Source organism: Lonchura striata, chromosome 1 (assembly GCF_046129695.1).
Source record: "Lonchura striata isolate bLonStr1 chromosome 1, bLonStr1.mat, whole genome shotgun sequence".
Taxonomy (NCBI): domain Eukaryota; kingdom Metazoa; phylum Chordata; class Aves; order Passeriformes; family Estrildidae; genus Lonchura; species Lonchura striata.
The window spans coordinates 35,258,677-35,278,934 of record NC_134603.1 but is presented as its reverse complement, the minus strand read 5'-3'; the positions used below and the strand labels follow the sequence as shown (position 1 = coordinate 35,278,934).

The window sequence follows — 20,258 nt, the reverse complement described above, 5'->3', positions numbered from 1 at the left end:
ATGTACTTTAACAACAAAGTTCTCTATGCAAGCAGAAATATCCTGCCATAACCAGGTGCGTTGACCTCTGCTCTGCCAGTTGGCCTACTTCAATTTCAATGGCCCTCCGCAAAAAGCATTTGCCACCATCTGTGAGTCTGTATAGAGATAATGTACTGACCATTTTCCCTTTCAGCAGTGTCTAAAGACAGCTGGATAGCTTTCACCAGCAGCTTTCACCTCTGAAAACTGACTAGATTTACCTTGTAGTTCAGCAGTTTCTGCAATGTATGTGTATGGGACTCCACACAGCAGCTTTTCACCTTTGGTATTTTCCCAAAATATGACAGGACTCACTAGGGCATAATGTTTTTCATTTTCTGGTATTTAATTTTCAATGGGGCTTTGGCAGGACACATCACATCCTTTTCAGGCAATATTCCAAAACCTTTGCCTTCTGGCCAGTCAATGATCACTTCCAAAATTCCTGGGCAACTGGAATTTCCTATTCAAGTGCATTGTATCTTTGGTGCACCCCACTTATTCCACGTAGCATCAGTTGCATGATGTGTAGAATGGACTCTCCCTTTGATTATCCTGCGGAGCACTGGCAGTCAGGGTGCCAAGAGGAGCTGTGCTTCAATACTAATCATGTCTGAAGCAACTCAAACTCCTTCATATGATGTCAATATTTCTTTTTCAGTTAGAGTAGAATCGGCCTTGAATCTTCAGTGTCCCTGATGCCAAAACTGTAAGAGTCAACCTCACGCCTTCCCTGGATGCTTTTTGTCAAAGGCTTCAAGTAGGACCATTCTCCCCAGCTGCAGCCTATTTTCAACATCTTGTCCTGCCCAGAGCAGCCTGAGAGCTACTGTATGTACTACTTCCTTTTCAATTTGTTCAAAGATTTGTCATTGTTCAGGGCCCAAATGAAATAATTCTTCTTCCAGGTTAGTTGATAGAATGGGCTTTGTATCAGACTATAATTTAGAATAAATATTCTCCAAAAATCTAAAATGCCTAATAAAGCCTATATTTCCCTTTTGCTAATTGGTGGAGACCTAGCTGTTATTTTGTTGATCACAGTCATTGGGATACAATGTCATCCATCTTGCCACTTTATTCCTAATAACTGGATCTCCTATGTATGTCTCTTGACCTTACTTTGATTTATGGCAACACTGACTTTCAGAAGATTTAGACAATTTTCTTCCCCTTCTCAAAAGCTTTGTCTGCTGTGTTTCCCCATATAGCGATGTCACCAATGTATTGCAGGTGTTCCTGTTCTAGTGCCATCTGGTTAAGTCCATGGAAAATGGTAGGGCTGAATTTCCACCTCTAGGGCAGGTGTACTGGATGCCCCTCCAAGTGAAAGCAAATTGTGACCTGCACTCTGCTGCTAAAGGGATTGAGAAAAATGTGCTAGTGGTATTTTCACAGTGGCCCTATGAAACTGTTACAGGGTGAGTGAGTCCTGCTGATCCCTCCAGGGCTTTCCAGCTGACAAATCACCTCATGCATGGGAATCAGGGGGTCTTGGTTGGTGTGATATAGGGATGAGTTGGTTCCCACCTCATTTATGAGTTCTTCCTCTTCTTCCTCCCCCTCTCTTCCTCCTCTTGTTTGTGTAATGGCCCTGCTTCGGAGTAGCCTTCTTCCTGCTGCTGACTCTTAGAAGAGGTTCCTTCATCTCTTACTAAAGGAGCTGACTTCTACTTCCAGTATTTCTTCTTGTGAAGATGATGTTGGTACAGGTGGGTCCTTTGGTTCAGATGCAGTGTCTGTCACTGGGACTGGGGTAGCCAAAGTGCCTGACATTTTGTCATCAGATCCAAAAACCTTATCCGCTTGAGGATACTGAACAGGGTTGAACAGGACTTGCTAGGCATGGGCCAGGCCACAGCATATTGCAGTGATTTGTTTCTCTCTGGAATTACCAGGTTGACAGCATGCTTCTTCCAAATATTTTACTTCCAAATATTTTACTTCCAAATATTTACAAAGTTTTTCAGGATTCTGAAATTGTTCGGGAGTGAAATTCCAGAATATTCGAGGTACCCATCCTACCACTATTTATGCTCAGGCTCAGGGCAGTTATCTGGGTAGTATCCTTAAATATTTATTTAAGTCTAAACAAGGCCTGAAATGCAATCAGGAGACATACCAATAAGAACATACTGATTTGAACATCCTGACTATATTCTGAATTCTCAAGAGCTACTATAAATACCCTGGAGGAGAAGGGGAAGCTGTGGGAAGTGTATGCCCCACAGATTGGGTCTAGGAGGAAAAATGAAGGATGTAATTAGGAATAGTTTCCAATAGATGGCTCTAGAAGTATGGAGAAGATAGCAATACTCGATTACAAATAAATTAGTCTTATGACCATCAGTTTAATCATATCATAAGCCAGTGTTACAAAGTTCAACATAATAACCTTAGCCCAGCCCCCAGAGGTGATAAACAGCACAACAAAAAACATTCAGAGCAAGTAATATGTTACATAACCCAACCCTGAGAACAGAAAACAACTCTGAGAGTAAATAAATCAACATCAGGATTAGCTACTATTAAATAAATATAATTAATGTGTAAAAGAAATTTGTTATAACATACTCTAGTCAGATTTGTCATTATCGCAACCCGTGAAGCCCCATATTCGGCACCAAAAAGGGCTGTTGTGGTTTAACCTAGCAGGCAGTTAAACTCTGCACAACTGCTCACACACCCCACCTCCAAGAGGGTTTTTGGAGAGAACTGGGAGGAAAAAAAGCAAAATTTGTGGATTGAGAAAAAGACAGCCCAAAAGGACAGAAAAGGAAGGGGGAAATATGAATAATAATAACAGAATTAGATTACACAAAATAAGTGACATACAGCACAATTGCTCAACACTTGCAGAACAATGCCCAAACAATTTGTAAGCAGTGGCCCCCAGCCATCTTTCTCTCTAGTGGATACTGAGCCTGATGTCACGTGGTATGGAACATTGCTTTGGTCAGCTGGGGTCACCTGTCCCAGCTGTCTCTGCTCACAGTTTCTTGTCTCCCACAGTCTCCTTGCTGATGAGATGGTGCAGGAAGCTGAAAAATCCTTGGCTTTGCAGAAACTCAGCTTACCAAGAGCTATAACAGCAGTGTGTAACCAACATTATTCACACTCTGAATCCAAAACATAGATATTAGGAAGAAAATTAATTATATTGTAGCCAATAACCTATATAAACCTATACATAACAGGTATACAATTCTAAATGGTATCTATCCAATTGGCATCTATCCAATGAAGAGAAAAGTCACATACCTTCCCTCAATCCAGAGGCCTTGCTCCTGGAGAAATCCTGGATGCTGCCCTCTACTTTCTTCCCAGGTCTCTTACCCTTCAGAGGGCAGCAGGGGGACACTCACCAAAGGGCCTTGTATCCAGGCAAGGGAAATGAAAAGCACTGGAGAATGCAGGCATCGATCCTGCTACCTCTCGCATGCTAAGCGAGCGCTCTACCACTTGAGCTAATTCCCCACCCTGCAACCCCTGACAAAGACCTCTCCCCTCCCAGGCACCCAGCCCTGACCCAGGATGCCCTGCACCCAAAGCCTGGGCCTCCCATTCATATCACTCTCATACCAACCCACCCACTCACTTTCCTGCTAGAAGTGACTGCAGACAACACCCATGGTCAGAATCACCATCCCCTGCCCAAGGGTTCAGCAAAAAATGCCTTGGCTCATTATCTCCCACAGCTTAGGTAAGAGATCATGACTGGGCAGCTCATTCTGGGGAGTCCCCTGGGCAGGACCAGAAAAAGGCAGGATGTGTGCCAGAGCCAAAAGGTCTCTCCTTCGAGCCGGAGTTGAACCAGCGACCTAAGGATGGCCGTGCAAGGGAGCCTACAGTCCTCCGCTCTACCAGCTGAGCTATCGAAGGAAGCATGGGCACCTGCCTGGGACCTCGCCCAGCACTTTTCCCAAGCCACAGTGCACCATCATGCCTCTATTACCACATCCTGCTTCAAACAGCCTCAGCTCTGACATCACCAATCCTTGCTCAACACTTTAGCCCATCAATCATGCAAACCACAAACAGAAATACTCCATAAGGTCCTTGAACATAATTTTCTTCATGAGTAGAGGGACTCTCCTTAGGGCCACACACAGTTTACCTATATCCTGCTTAATTTTCCCTTGATTCCCTTTCACTGTGCTGTCTTTTGCTCTCTGCTCAAGCAGATGACACATTATGGGCATACTACTCGGAAACCTCCTCTAAGTCAAAAAGTCACGTGTAAGTCCTCTGAATCTCTCTTTCTCTAAGCAGAACATATCCACTCTCCTCATCCCATCCACAGAGAGAAACCTTTCCATTCCTTGAGATTGCAAGGGAGACTTTCCAGAGATTGCTCTTTGACTGTTTTTCTGCATAGAAGATCTCAAAATGGGATACAATACACTAGCTGACATTTGATGTCTATCAAGCAAAGAGGGAGAAACCTCTGTTAAATTGCCCGTGCAGACCTGGAGGTCATCTTATTCTTTGCATTCTGGATATTCTATGAGCACCCACGGTCCTTGACAAAGGGCCCTATATCCAGGCAAGGGGAATGAAAAGCACTGGAGAATGCGGGCATCGATCCCGCTACCTCTCACATGCTAAGCGAGCGCTCTACCACTTGAGCTAATTCCCCACCCTGCAGGCCCTGACAAAGACCTCTCCCCTCCCAGGCACCCACTCCTGACCCAGGATGCCCTGCACCCAAAGCCTGGGCCTCCCACTCACTCTCACACCATCAACAACTCAACTGATCATGTTCCTACTGATTGTGATTCCAGACAACACCAGTGCATAAAATCACAATTTCCTAACCAGGGTTCATCTAAAAATGCCTTGGCTGGTCATCTTCCCAACCTCAGTCAAGAGCTCATGGCTGGACAGACCTTTGAAGGAGAGCCCCTTGGGCAGGATTAAAATGCAGCAGTGTCAGTGCACGATGTGTGCTAGAGCCAAAAGGTCTGTCCTTCGAGCCGGAGTTGAACCAGCGACCTAAGGATGGCCGTGCAAGGAAGCCTACAGTCCTCCGCTCTACCAGCTGAGCTATCGAAGGAAGCATGGACACCTTCCCAGTATCTTGCCCAGCACACAATCAACCAGCATTTTTCCCAAGCCACAGTGCACCATCATGCCTCTATTACCATAACCTGCTTCAAACAGCCTCATACCCAACATCACAGAACTTTGTTCAACCCATTAGTTGAACAACCACAGAAATGCTCCATAACCTCTTTGGACATCATCTTCTACAGATGAACTTCCTCACAGACACACAGAGCTTACCTGTATCCTGCTGCATTTTCCCTTGATTCCCTTCCACTATGCTGTCTTTTGTTCTCTGTTAAAGAATAAGAGAAAACAAAATGTGCAACATCATGTGTAAGTCCTCTGAACATCTCTTTTTGCAGACTGAAAGCAGCTACCCTCCTCAGTCTTCTTTAAAGATAATTCCTTAATTCCTTGGTGGCCCTCCACTGAGGTTGCTCTATTCCACTGATGTCCTTTTCTGTACATTACTTGATACTTGAGAACTGTCAAGCAAAGAGGAAGGAGATCAATTCCTCTGCCAAAGTACAGATCGTAGTCTTGATACCACCCTGGATGTCATCCCCTGTAAATCCAGGGCACACCATGTATCTTCCCCCAGCCCCCAGAGAATAGAGAGATCCCTGTGTCCAAGCTAGGGAGAATGAAAAGCACTGGAGAATGCGGGCATCGATCCCGCTACCTCTCACATGCTAAGCGAGCGCTCTACCACTTGAGCTAATTCCCCACCCTGAAGCCCCTGACAAAGTCCTCTCCCCTCCCAGGCACATGGCCCTGGCCCAGGATGCCCTGCACCCAAAGCCTGAACCCCCACTAGTGACCTTCACTTTCACATTACCACACTCACTCACCTTCCTCTTGGAGGTGACCCCTGAAAGCCCAGAGCTCAGAACCAGCATCCCCTGATCAAGGGTTCAGCAAAAAATGCCTTGGCTCATTATCTCCCACAGCTTAGGTAAGAGATCATGACTGGGCAGCTCATTCTGGGGAGTCCCCTGGGCAGGACCAGAAAAAGGCAGGATGTGTGCCAGAGCCAAAAGGTCTCTCCTTCGAGCCGGAGTTGAACCAGCGACCTAAGGATGGCCGTGCAAGGGAGCCTACAGTCCTCCGCTCTACCAGCTGAGCTATCGAAGGAAGCATGGGCATATCATCCTCACATACTCTGATACTTCATAATGTTGTCATAGCTGACCCTATAGAGTATATTTTTCTGGCTTCAAAATATTGTTATCTTCATTCAAAAGCACCCTCATCAGATCCATCCCTGTGTCAGATTCAGGCCTGATCTCACTTTTGAGCCTGCACCTCCCACTGACAGAGGTCTTGAGTTTATTTCACTGACTTTATTTCCATAAGTTCCTTACCCATCTAAGGCACACTCATCCATCTTGTGGAATTGCTGGTTTTCTGTTTGTTGTCACTTTTCTCTCTCAATTTTGCTTTCTGCTGTAGAGGTCTGCAGTGGGCAGTGATCCTATGACAGTGAAGGAGAAAGCCATTCACCATGATAAAAGTATGAATGGCCATAAACCCATGGTTTTGGTATAGGAAGTAGCCTAAAAACTCCTTTGTTCATTTCACTCTACATTTTGTCTTCTTCTTTTTTGTCATAATGAACTCCAGCTATTCCATAATTGGAAATATCACTTTTCCAGGGACTCACAGGTTCCCACAGTACCATACAGCTAGTACTTTGTGTTATGTCACATAGTTTTTGTCCTTGCTTTTATTATTCCTTGGGTTGGACCTAACAGAGTCCTTTGTCTCACTCATATGAATTGCACTTATATCTAGATCTTTCTCCCATTGCTAAATCATCTTCAGTTACTATATGCCATCTCAGTGTGCAGAGAGTTGTTTTGCTAATGTACTTTTTTAGTGAGAACATTTGTCCAAAAATCAAAATAAGAACACAAATTATCTTTTGCTAATTGCTGGAAGTAATCCTGTTAGTAGTCTAAAACAATACTAGGTAAAGTGAGAGTGAAACTAATGTGTTTCATCTTTTTAAAAAGACATTCTGTTCAAATTCTTACTTTTTATAATATTGTTTGGGATGTAGGTAAGCCAGAAGATGTCTTTGGGTCTCTGGGAAAAGAAAGAAAGGCTGGAAGTTGATTGTCAGATGCCTGAAAACATACATGGGTTTTTGAAAGTAATACTTCTTTTTTTTTTTTCCCCTTTTTTTTTTTTTCCCCAAATTTTTGGGGCTTGCTTTCAGGTAAGAAAAGAGATAGATTTCACAATTTACTCAAATATTTGGATGACACATAATATCATTAGTCATGAACGACTTAGCTTGTTTTTTCAGTTCTTATATTTATTTTTTTATTGTGTTTAGGGCACATGTTAAACATGGCCAAACCTTTGTATTTAAGGTACAATATACACAGTGTATTAACTATGACTGAACATGAACTTACTCATGCTATTAGACACATGTTTAAGGAGTTATTTATGACTTAGGATTCTGTGACTTGAGTGCAACAGAATTGAAGAGATCGTTGATAGAAGTTGTTCCCAAGCTGATATCAGTCTTGATATTGGCAGAATGTCTTCCAGGCAGGAATTGTCATCAGGAATAAAGCAGTTACTCTTTACTGGAGGAGTAACCTATACTTGGACTTCAGAAGGAAATCAAGTAGGACTCTACTCTGTGGTTAAATTTGTTGGAGGAAGTGTAGATACACTGCCTTCACACCACAAATATTTTTGGTCATAGCAGTTATGGCTAGCTCTCAGAATATTTTGAGAGAATATTTACAAAAAGAAACGTATCTTGGCTGTAATTGAATCAGCTTAAAACACAACTAAGTCACTTTTGATGCCACTAGAGGTCAGCACTAGTCATTAAATAAATGTCCTGGGGACTTCACAAGTTCTTTACAGGAGTGGTGATTTTTGAACATACATACTTCTGTCTATGCTTGTTTTGCAAGTGTGTGTCAGTTCACACTACCAGTGCTTCACGATGGTTGGAAGCAAACCCCTTCTTCTCGATGCTGTGCTTCCCCAGTGCTGTGAGCCAAGAGTCACACACTGCACTTTTCAAGCTGCACCTCTCCTCAAATGCCATAGTGCTGAGTATGGTCAGGGGCAAAAAGCACTGCCAAACCCTGACCTAGTAAAGGCTTCCAATGATATAAGCAGCCCAAACTAGTTGACACTACTCCACTCTCACACCACACAGGGATTACTGCATTTAGTTCTGGACACCCCAAAAGAAGAAGGACGTTGACATGTTAGAGCAAGTCCAGAGAAAGGACATGAGGATTATCAGAGAGACGGAGACAGGCTGAAAGAATTGGTGTTGTTTGGCCTGGACAAGAAAAGGCTCCAGGGAGACCTTAAGAGCACCTTCCAGTACCTTAAGCAGTCCTGCAAGAGAGCTGGAAAGGAACTTCTTACCAGGGCGTGAAGTGATGGGACAAGGGGCAATGGCTTTAAACTAAAAACAAGTATGTTTAGATTAGATTTTAGGAAGAAATTCTTTACTGTAAGGGTCATGAGGTTGCTCAGGAAAGTTGTTTACCTCCATCTTTGGAAGTCTTCAAGGCCAAGCTGGACAGGGCTTTGAACATCCTGGTCTAATGGAAGCTGTCCATATCCACAGTGCGGGGACAGACCTAGATTATCTTTAAGGTTCCTTCCAACACCAACCACTCCATGATCCTGTGAAAATAACCATTCTGTGATAGTTCCTATGATGATTCTATGATAATCCCCTTTTAGTGCTTTAAGGATTGTCTCAGGAGTGCAAGAGTGGAGAACTAGGTCAAAAGACAGGCAGTTGAAACTGGGACTAACTCACTATGCTTTTCCACCTTGTGCTTCAAAAAGATGCTTCCCTTCTATTGCAATTCCTAACTGTGCTCTCCATCATTGCTGTCTGGGCATCTGCAAACACAGACACTTTTTACAACATTTTAATATAGCTACTATTGATAGGCAATTGAACATAAAATTTCCTTTGCTATTAAGAAAATAATGTTGCCTGGAAAAGCAGTGTGATCATCATGTTTTTAAACAACCTTTAAAAAATATTTATCTTTGCTAAAACCTGCTAAATTATGCAAATGAGTTGGCAATCATAATGCAACAAATGCCTGTGATTTACTATCATGTTGCAATCTGTGTTTTCATCATATATCACTGTCTACTTTAACACAGTAGCTGACTAGGTATCAATACACAAAGTTCATTCTCAGTGTAATAGGCACACCTCTTTCATCAAAACTTTCATGTTTGGTTCCTTTGTGTCATTTTTCCTCCACTGAATACATAAGAGCTGGAAAAAAGGCTGAACACACAGTTAGAATTATTATAACTCTATGAAAATACTTTTTGCAGTGTTTTGTATCTGTGTACATGCACATATACAGATGACTTACTTTCCCTTTGTTTGTTTTTTTGTTTGTTTGTTTTTTTGTTTGTCTCATATTTAAGAAAACTGGCTCTGAAATATCATCCTGACAAGAATCCAGACAATCCAGAGGCCGCAGAAAAATTTAAAGAGATCAACAATGCTCATGCAACCCTGACTGATCTGTCCAAGCGAAATATATATGACAAGTATGGATCCTTAGGGCTCTATGTGGCAGAACAGTTTGGTGAGGAAAATGTTAACACCTACTTCATGCTCTCAAGCTGGTGGGCAAAGGTAAGCTGTTATTCTCTTTTGGAAATCAAATTACAATGCACACTGACAATTACATACACAAGGAACCCCCTGAAAAACACGATCTCTCTACAGGCTTAAGAAATAGTATGATCTAACTCTAAACACAAAACTTAATAAAACAACATTATCTGGAAAATCGACAGTGGCAGAATGTAATGTAAGCTCAGACTAGCACTAATATATAAAAATTTCTCTTTTTTTTTAAGCTGGTATATAATTATGGTACATGTTTTGTAACACTTTCAGACATTAATTGGATTTGAATCTAGTGCTCCAGGTTAATTTTGACTTTCTTTTCTGTAATGACTAAATAAGAATGACTCATTATTCAAACACAAGAAGTCCCATTTATGTGACAACCAATTAATAAATTATTGCAGTACAAATTTAGCTGTCTTTTTTGCTATATATAGCACACAACCTAAGTAAGCAATAATAATACATAACATTGTGATTATGGCATTATATATGTGCCCTGGTGATGGAGTGAGAGAAAGGAACTCAAAGAAAAGGTTAGAAGAGTGGAATGGAGCAAGAAAGTAGGACAGGAAGAGAATACACCAAACCCCTGCATATTGTTCAAGAAAAAAACCACATAATGGGCTCTTCAAGTCATGAAGGAGTTGGGTTTGTTTGTTCCCTTATCACATTTGGTGTCCTCTGATGTCTTCATATATCAAATTCAAGTGTTTCTGAAAATGCTGAAATGTTACAGATATGCAAAAAACAGAATTGCAAATGTGCAAAATCCATGCACTTTCCATCCCACCTGCTTTCAGCCACAGCAGCACAGAAAAAGCACTCTGCTGGACTGGGACAGAATACATAGGAAGATGATCTTTACTGTTTGAAGCAAGCATGTGATGACAGTTTTTATCTGAGAACCATGGAACATAAAATTTTGTGTTCAGCAAGGAACAGGCCAGTGCTGCATTGCCCCACATTCCCCTTTTAAGCTGGGAAGTCACTTCAGCACTTTAGAAGTGGTCTTAGAAGCCATAATTTGACTTCTGAATCAGGATGAGGCAGAAGCTGCTCAAATGCAGAGCACTGCATGAAATCAATGAATAAAGTACTGGGTTTTAAATTAAACTTGTGAAGGTGCTACCCCTCAGAGGCTGGTTGGAGGCTGCCTGCTTGCAGCTGCTGTAGCTGCCTCCTGCTGCAGGCTGGGCACCCCACCATAGCTGCTGTCATCTCCTGATGGATCATTCCCCCTTATCTTTGCTGTCCACCCTCTCCTTCTGCCTCTTTGTCACAGTTAGGTAGCCTCAGCACTGCAAGGGAAACAGTATGGACTCTTTAACAGTTTTGGCAAAAAAAAATTTCTTCACAGTTTTATTTTATTTTTAATTCTATTTTTCTTTTATTTGGTGATTTTTAATGGAGATTTTATTGAGTATGAAATCTTCTGGGGTCATAAAATCAGGTACAGAAATAACCACTGTGGCTTTGACTCATAAGGAGAGCAGTGGGGAGTACAGAGACGGGCTCATAAGTCCCTAACAACTAAAGGAGAAATGTAAGGATTGCTTCAAGCAAGCTGTATCCCAGAGGTGAGACAAGACATGCTGAAGAGCAAAGTAATCACTTCCTGGTTTTCAGGAATTTTGTATAAAAAAATACAGAATATGTATATAAAGTAATTTGAGGACTATCACAGGTGGTCTCTCTATGTCTCCCCCAACCTAAAATCCTGGTAACCCCAAAGTATAAAGAGGCTACCAAGTGGTTTTGTTAATTTGTTTGGTTGATTTTTTTGCAAGATGAGCTCTCACTATTTCTCATTTGTTTTTAACTCAAGCACAAATGCTGGATCAATTTGAAATTTTTATATTGGTCATCATAATACTATTTGAGTCTGAGGCATCATCTGCAGATGACCTCTGGACTCCTGATTTTCTCCATTCTTGTGGAGGACAGTAAGGACCACTGCCTTGGCTTGTTATCTTCCTCACTGACTGCAAACATTCCCCTTCCCAGCACACTCATACTGGGAAAACCTGACAGTTGTGAGGAGTTTTATGATTAGCAGTAAGTAAACTCGAATGAAAGAAGAAATGAAAAATGAAAATTACTGCTCTTTTTCAGAGTGCTAGACTTTTTAGCAGGCATACTAAACCGGGAATATAAAGACATGGGTAATGGGAACTCAAATTGCTTCTCCACTGGCAGGCATAGAGGTTGTTTGTCTGTTTTAGCAAAAACCAATTCACCCTCTACCATGAAGACAGTTTTATTTTATGATAACATCAATAAACTGATTTTTGATTTAACAACTATGATAGTATAAGCACAAGAAATGTTGAAACATTAAAGATATCATAGATAATCTCAATGTGTTTTCCCCTCTACACACATTCATTCTGGGTTTTTTTTTTTCATTCTATACATTGTGGTGGTGATATATTCTCCATTATGGCATATATAGATATGATAGATAGTCAAATGATAGATAGTCAGAAAACTTATTTTGGGAATTATGGCACCATTTCAGGTGTCCATTAGAAGGAAAGCATTTTATGACAAAAAGTCGGAGTCATTTTCATTTAAAAGCACCTTGCTCACTCTAGATACATGCTTATATTAATATTAGGCATATAAATAATCTTATTACCTTCAAAGATGCTCCAGCTAGCCCCCAGTAATGTTAGCTCAAACATGCATATATAATATTATTTGCATAGCTCCATTGTCTAAGTTTGACAATATCCTAACATTTGTGCTCACTTTCTTCCCCAAGCAGCATATTGTCTTAGGAACATAAATACTTAGCAAAGGGCAGACTGGATAACTATAATGCTAAAGCCTGGCTGTACCTCCAATCTAAATATATATGGTAGCCACAAAGCTGTGTTGCTTTTACCCACATATTCAGAGAATCATAGAAGGGTTTGGTTTGGAAGGGACCTTAAAGATCATCCAGTTACAGTCCCCTGCCATGTGCAGAGAGACTTCCCACTAGACCAGGTTGCTCAGAGATGGATTCAACGTGGTCTTCAACACCTCCAGTGATGGGGCACTCATAACTTCTCATGACAACCTGTTCCAGTGCCTCACCACCCTCACAATGAAAAATTACTTCCTAATAACTAATCTAAATCCACCCTCTTTCAATTTATTTCTACATATCAGCTTTGATTTGCTTTCCAGGAATGTCACTGGTTTTCCTTTGCTCTTATACCATTATGTCCATGAAGAGATGTCCATGGAGATTTCTTCTGTGTCACAAACATCTCCATGTAGTCCTGGATGTACCTTGGGTCAGGAGCCAGGCTGCTGTCACATCCCCGTGGAGCACAGACTGGCAATGCCAGCCTAAAGGCTCCCCTCCTACAGGCCATTGCTGTGATGCAGCACACACTTGAACACCTGGGGAGCTGTGCTGTGAACCCAGGCACTGACTTCATCTGAAGGAAGAAAGCTCTGTAAATTTAAATTTTCTGGCTGTTGACTCTTACTAAGAGTCTGGTCTTGGCCCCAGACAATTGTGTTGGCTCTCTTGAATCCTCTATGCTTTGTGCCATGGGGACAAGAGTGATCAAAGGTAGGAACATCTTGCTATCTGAATCCTCAGATTGAGAAACCATAGTCTGAGGACTATAATTTAGGAGATGTCACCTGTGTGGTCCTGCACAGGCTAATGGGGAGAGAGAGAGACACCCACAATGGGCAATTCAAATACTCTTATGGCTGAATCTCTCCCTGGAAGGGCTTTTAACTTCTCTTTGACTGTGTGGGGAGTCCATAGCAGCCAGATCCAGTCCTAAACTGGATGCCTTATTTCAGTGCCCAAAATTATGTGGGCTGCATCTGGGTCTTTGCTTCTTTTTCTCTCAGTTTTGTTATTGACAAGAGTTTGCCAGTAAATAAGTGTTTTCAAAAATGATCTTGGGCAAATGAGTCATTTTAAAGATGGAAATGAGTCATGTTAAGGTGGGTGGGGTTTTGCATACTGCCTGGAGGGTTTTTCTGAGGGCCATCAGCAGAACAACAAATTTTCAAATGTTGAGCATGTGGGAGCCTGTTGGTTGGTGTCTTCTTTGTGGATTTGGTCCTTAGTGACAAATAGCTGGTGGGTGAGGAGGGCTTTGGAACATCTGGCCCTCATTCAGGCACTGGGACAGCAGGTGGACTTCTCTGAGTGCCAAGCACTTAGGAACCAGAGCTCCTCTGTCATTCTGCCTCCAGCTGTAAGAGACAGCCACAAGTTTGGGGAAGGTCACTGCTGACAGGATGAAAACACTGCTGTGTTTAACCCAGGGCCTGTTTGCAGTCTGTGGTTTGCTGACTGGCTGCTACCTCTGCTGCTGCCTCTGCTGCTGCTTCAACTGCTGCTGTGGAAAGTGTAAACCAAAGGCACCCGAGGGGGAACAGCAGGAGTTTTTTGTGTCTCCAGAAGATTTGGAAGAGCAAATTAAGAACGACATGGAAAGAGGTGTGTATTGTAGGGGCAAAGCTGTTCTAAACAATCTTTAAAGCCTGTAGTCCAGATGTTCTGCTCACAATGCTGAGGATGCTTCCAGACTTCGGTGGAGACATGCCAAGTCACTCTAGCTAAGACCACAACCCAGTGAACTTCCCAAATTATGTATTAATGCAAAACCAAACTTAGGGCACTTAAAACTAAACATCTCCTATATCTCTTATGAGACACACAATAAAATTCTTAGGACTCATTTTAAGGGACAGTGTCCACTCTGTAGCCCCCATGCCCACATTCCTTCATATCCTAGATCCTATACTCATACATTAGGCTCTGCTGGACTGGTGCCTGTCACATCTGATTGGCCTGAATAAGCTGTCATTCATACTTTAGTTCTATAAAACTTTTCCCTGCCTGTGGTGAAAATTGTACCCATTCAAAAGAAAGCTTCAAGAAAAGATGCCAAGTTTCCAACAGTAAGGTTGTGCAGTAACACAGGAGAGTATGCATGGGAGCTACCATGGTTCTGTCCCTCTCCCATCCATCTCCCAAGCTTCTCACTCTCTTCTGCAGTAGCAATTCTACCTTACTCAAGCCTTGGATAAAATCCATGTGTAAACCAATCCTCTCAAAAATGTCTGTAGTTCCTGGCCCATTTAATTGTCTGGTGTGCTTCATGGTGGAGCAGGCAAGTTCTAACTTAGGGGCAAGAGGAGCAGGGAACTTAGGAGCCAGGAACATGGGCCTGTGGCAGCAGAATGACCTTCACAGCAGGTCAGCCTCTTTTTTTGGCTTTGCTGCATTCCCCCAGCTGAATGTTCAGGTTTTAGCTATGCCGAGGGATGATGGAGGTGATTTCCTAATTTGGCACTTGTGATACATGTGGGATAATGGGATGCATGCTCTGAACAGAGTCCTGTCCTAGTGTGCTGAAGAGGGGCGTTTTGCTTTTATATTCAGGGGAAGTAGAAACATCTCAAACTGGATAGATATGTACAGGGTGAGAGATGCAGTGACCCTTGCTCCAGCAATAAGAACCCAAGGTACCAGGGAAGGACTGAGGACACTTTTCAGTTGCAAATTTATATAAACTATGTTTAAGATTACAGGGCTTTTTTATGAGGAAGGACCTAAAAAGTCAGCTCACTCTTTTCTCTTCCATTGTTATGGATCATTTTATACTGTTATATTCTTATGTTTATTGTGCTTAAAATAGCAGTGCCAGATTGCAAATGTCATGTTCCCTTAGCAGTAAGAATTTTTTCCCCCCCAACTTTTCACACAAATTTACCCTTCCATAAATATGTAACAAAACACTTGTAGTAGTTGAAACAAATGCTATTTTTATAACTGTTACACCAATGTGTGGTGGCATTTTTAAACTGACTTTGCCTAGAGGCATATCAAGGTAAACAGTCAGCTTAAAATTTGATCATATTTAATCAGTCTCTGCAAAGACAATAAAAGCTACTAGTGAAAACTTCATAACCACAATACCTTATCTGAGACAAATCTAATAAACTCTACAACATTAGGCACCTAAAAAGTGCAAATCTAAAATGGGTCTTGCTCTTCATGAGTCTGTGATACCAAAGCCAAGTCTAAAGTAGAAGGACAAAACTTTGAAGAATCACAATGTTTAATTTCTACCCATTTTCTTCATCTGTTTATTTTTAATTTGGTTTATATTTATTTTAATTCTCCCTCAAAATCCAAAACAAAATTCCTCACTGGCAGAAAAATAATTGCTCTTTCCTTCTGGCACAGGTACCAGAAGGTATTAGTATTCTTTAATTTTAGGCCCCCTTTTACATCCCTTTACTCCCACCAAGTCCCACTGAGACCACTTTTAAAAGATAATTTTAAATGCTTAGCAAAGTGCCACTCAGAAAAATTAACATAATATGTAATTCCATGCTTTAAGTATTTGGAAGACAATATTAAATACATAGGTAGGGTCTGAAGAAAACTAGATCTTTATACCTTTCCCACTCTCCTCTTCAGTCTTGCTATATTTTCCTCCTAATCAAAACCAGCAAGTCTCAGTAAAGCAGAATTCTCTGTATTTTGAAAGAGAGTAACATATAAAGAATAAAAATAAAAGCTTTATGACAAAGAGTAACATGAGCATCTTTTCTGCAGCTGAAAGGAAAACAGACAATGCATTTAGGGAAAAAAAAAAAAAAAAAAAAGGAAAGACAACCAGATCAAAGTGTGATTCCTCCCTTCCTTCTTCCCTTGTCACCCCAACTTCAGGCATGCTGGCCAGAAAGCCACAGCTGACTTTTAGAATAGCAAAGACTGTGCATTTTTGAATGTTGAGCCATAGAAATTAATACTCATGCCTTCCTTTAGGTAAATTATAGAAATGCTCCTGTATGTAATTCAGAAACAAACTGTGTAATTCTGAATCACTTGTGCAGCAGATTTAATTTTGGAAGAGGAGATTCTATTAGGATCCAAGTTCTTTGCATGCCCTCTGAGCACAGACTGAGCATTCCAGCCAGTAATTAATTTCTTTGCTTCCTGCTGTCCCCAGCATCTACAGTATTGCTAACCAGAACTTCTCACTGAGGTCAAAATTTAGATTTTTCAAGCTAAGGCCACACTAAAAACTATCCAAATATTTTTTAATCAGTCAATATTTCTGAGGAATGCATCATTGATAAAGTATCACAATTCCTGATGCTACAAACCTCTGAGACTGAGCCCTTGGCAGTAGTGCTCAGTGGGAGCTGCCTGCTGCTGGCTGTACCACCCAAAAGAGTTGAGATTTAGACCTCAACTATCGAACTGACACAACTATAATAATTTTTCAGTTCTTCACATTTTTCATTAACAAAATTAAGGTTTTACACAGTTGATTTCATTCCTTAGACTAAAATACCATAAAACATAATTATTAGTGAAAAAGAAAGAGGTGTGAGGCCAAAGATTCAGTGATCCATTCCCTAAAATGTAAGAGCAAACTGAGTTGTCACAGAAGTGAACACAATCATGCCAAAGGTTTCAATTCTGTTGATTTGTTATTTCTTGAGAAAAAGATAATTTCTAGGGGAATTATAATACTCTAGAAGAAGGTTTTGGTTAAATAAATGTCACTAGTTCTAGTGCTCAGTTAGTTCAATGTCTGTCTCCCTTGAGAGCCTCATTTTACAGCATGTACTTCCAAGGGTAAGATGACCATCAGAACTAAAGGAAACTAGGGGTTTGCAAGCCCTGGCACAAATTTAACTTACAAGGATTTCTCCTCATAACTATTGATTTGTACCAGAAGACTCTGACCTAATATAGAGCAGACGACCAAAAATTAAATGTTATATTTGGGCTATTACATTTTAAAGATGACATTTTTCAGTGTTTCAGATCAAACATGACATTAGAAAGGTGCAAAATAAGGTAACTGCAGTATGATGCCATGATGTTACAGGTAACCTATCAAAATGCACTGGCAGAGGGAAGTATCACTTGCTTGTCTGCATCACAGACACGTGCAACACTTCATCACTTTCCCACACACATGGGGCAGGTTGACAGATTTTACTTCCACTGAAGTTGATGGCAAAATTTTTGTTAACTTTCGTGTTCCTGGAGGAGGTGGCATTGGAATTTGGATTGCCTTTGTACTTCAGGCTGTAATGATGCACTCAAAGCAGTTTGGCAGGTCTGTTCTCTCCTGTTCGGTCATCATTTTAAGAACAAAGCAAGGCATTTCTAGACCAACTTTTATTTTACAGAAAATGAATTCTGGGAGAGAAAAAAAGAAAAAGAATAAAAGAACCAGAGTAGAAAAATACTTTTCTAACTCAGAAGCAATAATTTTTTATAACTTCATTGTCTCCTCCACACTCCATATGATACAACTGTAGGCGAACAGTGAGCAGGAGCTATCTATAGAAAGCAGTTTAAACTGTGAATTCTGCCTCACCTCAATTCTGCAGCTTGCCATTAGCAGACTATATTTGTACAGTTTATTATGCCATGGGTCCCTGTTCTGCTAAAAAACCCTATAATAAATCTTAGAAGGGTACAAGCAGCAAAATGCTTGGTGAGGGTGTCAGCTAAGAGCTGTCTGCAGACAAGCTGGAGGCAACACGACAGATTTGCAGTGGGTCCTGCTCTCCTGTTGCACACCTGGGTATCACAGCAAAATGAACTGCTAATCTCTGCCCTCCATCAACAATCTTTCAGAAAATGAACAACTTGGAGGCAGAAGTGGGTGGGAGGGAATGCTGCTCAGAAATCTAGAAAACACATAGCAACTTAAAAATGGATTGGAACTGCCTAACTAATATGAGCCTGAGCTGAGCTCAAAGCATTAATTACTCATATACTTTTAGAAGTTATGAAACACGTCTGTTTTTGACCTTGTGTCTAAATATGGAATTGCCCATATAGAGAAGCTGCTTGGTATTTAATCATTCTTGCCTTTCACCTTGACAGAGTCAAAGTTGTTCTACCCCCACTGAGTGGAAGCCGTATGGCATGCAATTAGATTCCTGCTCTGGGTTAAGTTACTCCTGTACATTACATCTTTTGCCCATGATTCATCCCATCAACTGTCATGTAAATAGAAGGAAATGTCAGATGAGATTTTTTCCCTGAACATTTGGTCATTTGGCAAAAAAAAAAAAGTCATAGTTTGTATTCAATTACTGTGAAGACTCTGTTAGTATCAAGATATAGACAGTCCAAAGTTTTTCATAGGAAACACTTCACTAAGATGGCTGAACTTGTAAAAGTCAGTCTCTGAGACTTGAGTACTTCCCTCCCTCCAAAAAATATGCCAGTTGGAAAGAGGCCCAGGAGAAGGGCAACCAAACCTTGTTCTTTATCAGATGGAGCACAGTAGCCATCAAGGAACTCTGTAAATACTTCACTTCTACTTTCCTCCACTCTACTACAAATGCATTTTTTATAGATATATTGGAAAAGCAAACACAAAATTGCACAGAGTGAGAAAGTACACAGCAGTAAGAATTTATATCGTGATAATATGAAGTCTTGGTAGTTCCAAATTCATTGAAAGAGTAATTCCCAGAGTCCTATTGCATATACATTGCATAAGACTTCAAATTCAATTTAACATTTTTATTTAACTAGCTGGCTTTCAGGATATAATGATTTCTCTCATCTCAAGTGCATTACTATTACTGCTCATGCATTTTTTTCCATTTAACTCTCCTCTTTCTTTACTGTTATCTCTGACTTCTACAAAACTCATTGCTGTCCCTTTCTCACAAACACTGTCAAGGTTAGTGCTTGCTGACTCACAACACCACTGATTATATTCAGCCATTTGTAGGAACAAGCACTTGCTATTATAACAGGCAGGAACCTTTAGCCTGTAAAGCACCAGGCACAGCAAATGTACAGTCTAACAGCAGCAGCAACACCCAGAAATCTTCCATTGTATGAGAACTAGGAGTAGAGCATTTGTAGGCTTGGTGTGGGCAATGTCACCTTGTTGGTACCCACACACCTGTCTGCAAAACCACATTAAGCTGTAACCAGAGCAGCAAATGAAATGTTGTGGTGCTAACAAGAAATCTGACTTTGGTAGCAAGTGAAGAGTTCTTAAAGTAATCTTTGTTGTTCTTTCCAATTTAGATGGAGAAACTCCTATTATGCTTCAGCCAACTAACATCACTGAGAAGACACAACTGATTGGGGACAACTATCGGAGCTATCACACAGAGTCCTAGGGCAGGCGAGGGACCTGCTGGGGCTTCTCACTGAGTCTCACAGTGAGAAAAACATGTGATAAGTTCTGCAGCCTGTGTTCATAGCTGTCTTTAGAGTAACCTGAGAGTAATTTCCTACCAAAGCAGAATCTCACTCTATGCTACTTCCAATAGGTTGATACCTGCACTGCCTGTACAGAGCATGCAGGTCTCTCGCAGCTTCAAATTGTCTTTCCCTCTAATAATGCTCACTTTGGGATAGCTGGTCCTCTCCCTGCCTGCATCTGTAGTTTCACCTCCCAGACACAGTCTTGAGTCTCTTTATGGACACACTGGCTGTCTCTCCCTGCCCCAGGAACTTTTCCTGCATGCAACAGTTTTGCTGGATGTGAAAGAT

The 20,258-nt window shown here is 41.2% G+C and overlaps 1 protein-coding gene and 6 non-coding genes across 7 annotated transcripts in view; 1 reads left to right on the top strand and 6 right to left on the bottom strand.

The window, feature by feature from the left end:
- DNAJC5B (DnaJ heat shock protein family (Hsp40) member C5 beta) overlaps positions 1 to 19,882 on the top strand; it is a 29,284-nt gene extending 9,402 nt beyond the window's left edge. Inside the window, exons 2-4 of the mRNA XM_021555722.2 lie at positions 9,517 to 9,730; positions 14,015 to 14,189; positions 19,788 to 19,882. Of these exons, the coding sequence (XP_021411397.2) occupies positions 9,517 to 9,730; positions 14,015 to 14,189; positions 19,788 to 19,882 (484 nt within the window). The remainder of the gene's footprint in view (positions 1 to 9,516; positions 9,731 to 14,014; positions 14,190 to 19,787) is intronic.
- TRNAA-AGC (transfer RNA alanine (anticodon AGC)) lies at positions 3,426 to 3,498 on the bottom strand. Its single transcript has one exon. It is a non-coding gene; the product is annotated as a tRNA-Ala (tRNA).
- On the bottom strand, positions 3,815 to 3,903 carry TRNAY-GUA (transfer RNA tyrosine (anticodon GUA)). Its single transcript is given in 2 exon segments — positions 3,815 to 3,850; positions 3,867 to 3,903. It is a non-coding gene; the product is annotated as a tRNA-Tyr (tRNA).
- On the bottom strand, positions 4,588 to 4,660 carry TRNAA-AGC (transfer RNA alanine (anticodon AGC)). Its single transcript has one exon. It is a non-coding gene; the product is annotated as a tRNA-Ala (tRNA).
- On the bottom strand, positions 4,989 to 5,077 carry TRNAY-GUA (transfer RNA tyrosine (anticodon GUA)). The gene is given in 2 exon segments: positions 4,989 to 5,024; positions 5,041 to 5,077. It is a non-coding gene; the product is annotated as a tRNA-Tyr (tRNA).
- TRNAA-AGC (transfer RNA alanine (anticodon AGC)) lies at positions 5,725 to 5,797 on the bottom strand. The gene has a single exon. It is a non-coding gene; the product is annotated as a tRNA-Ala (tRNA).
- Positions 6,116 to 6,204, bottom strand: TRNAY-GUA (transfer RNA tyrosine (anticodon GUA)). Its single transcript is given in 2 exon segments — positions 6,116 to 6,151; positions 6,168 to 6,204. It is a non-coding gene; the product is annotated as a tRNA-Tyr (tRNA).
- Positions 19,883 to 20,258: the final 376 nt, after the last annotated feature.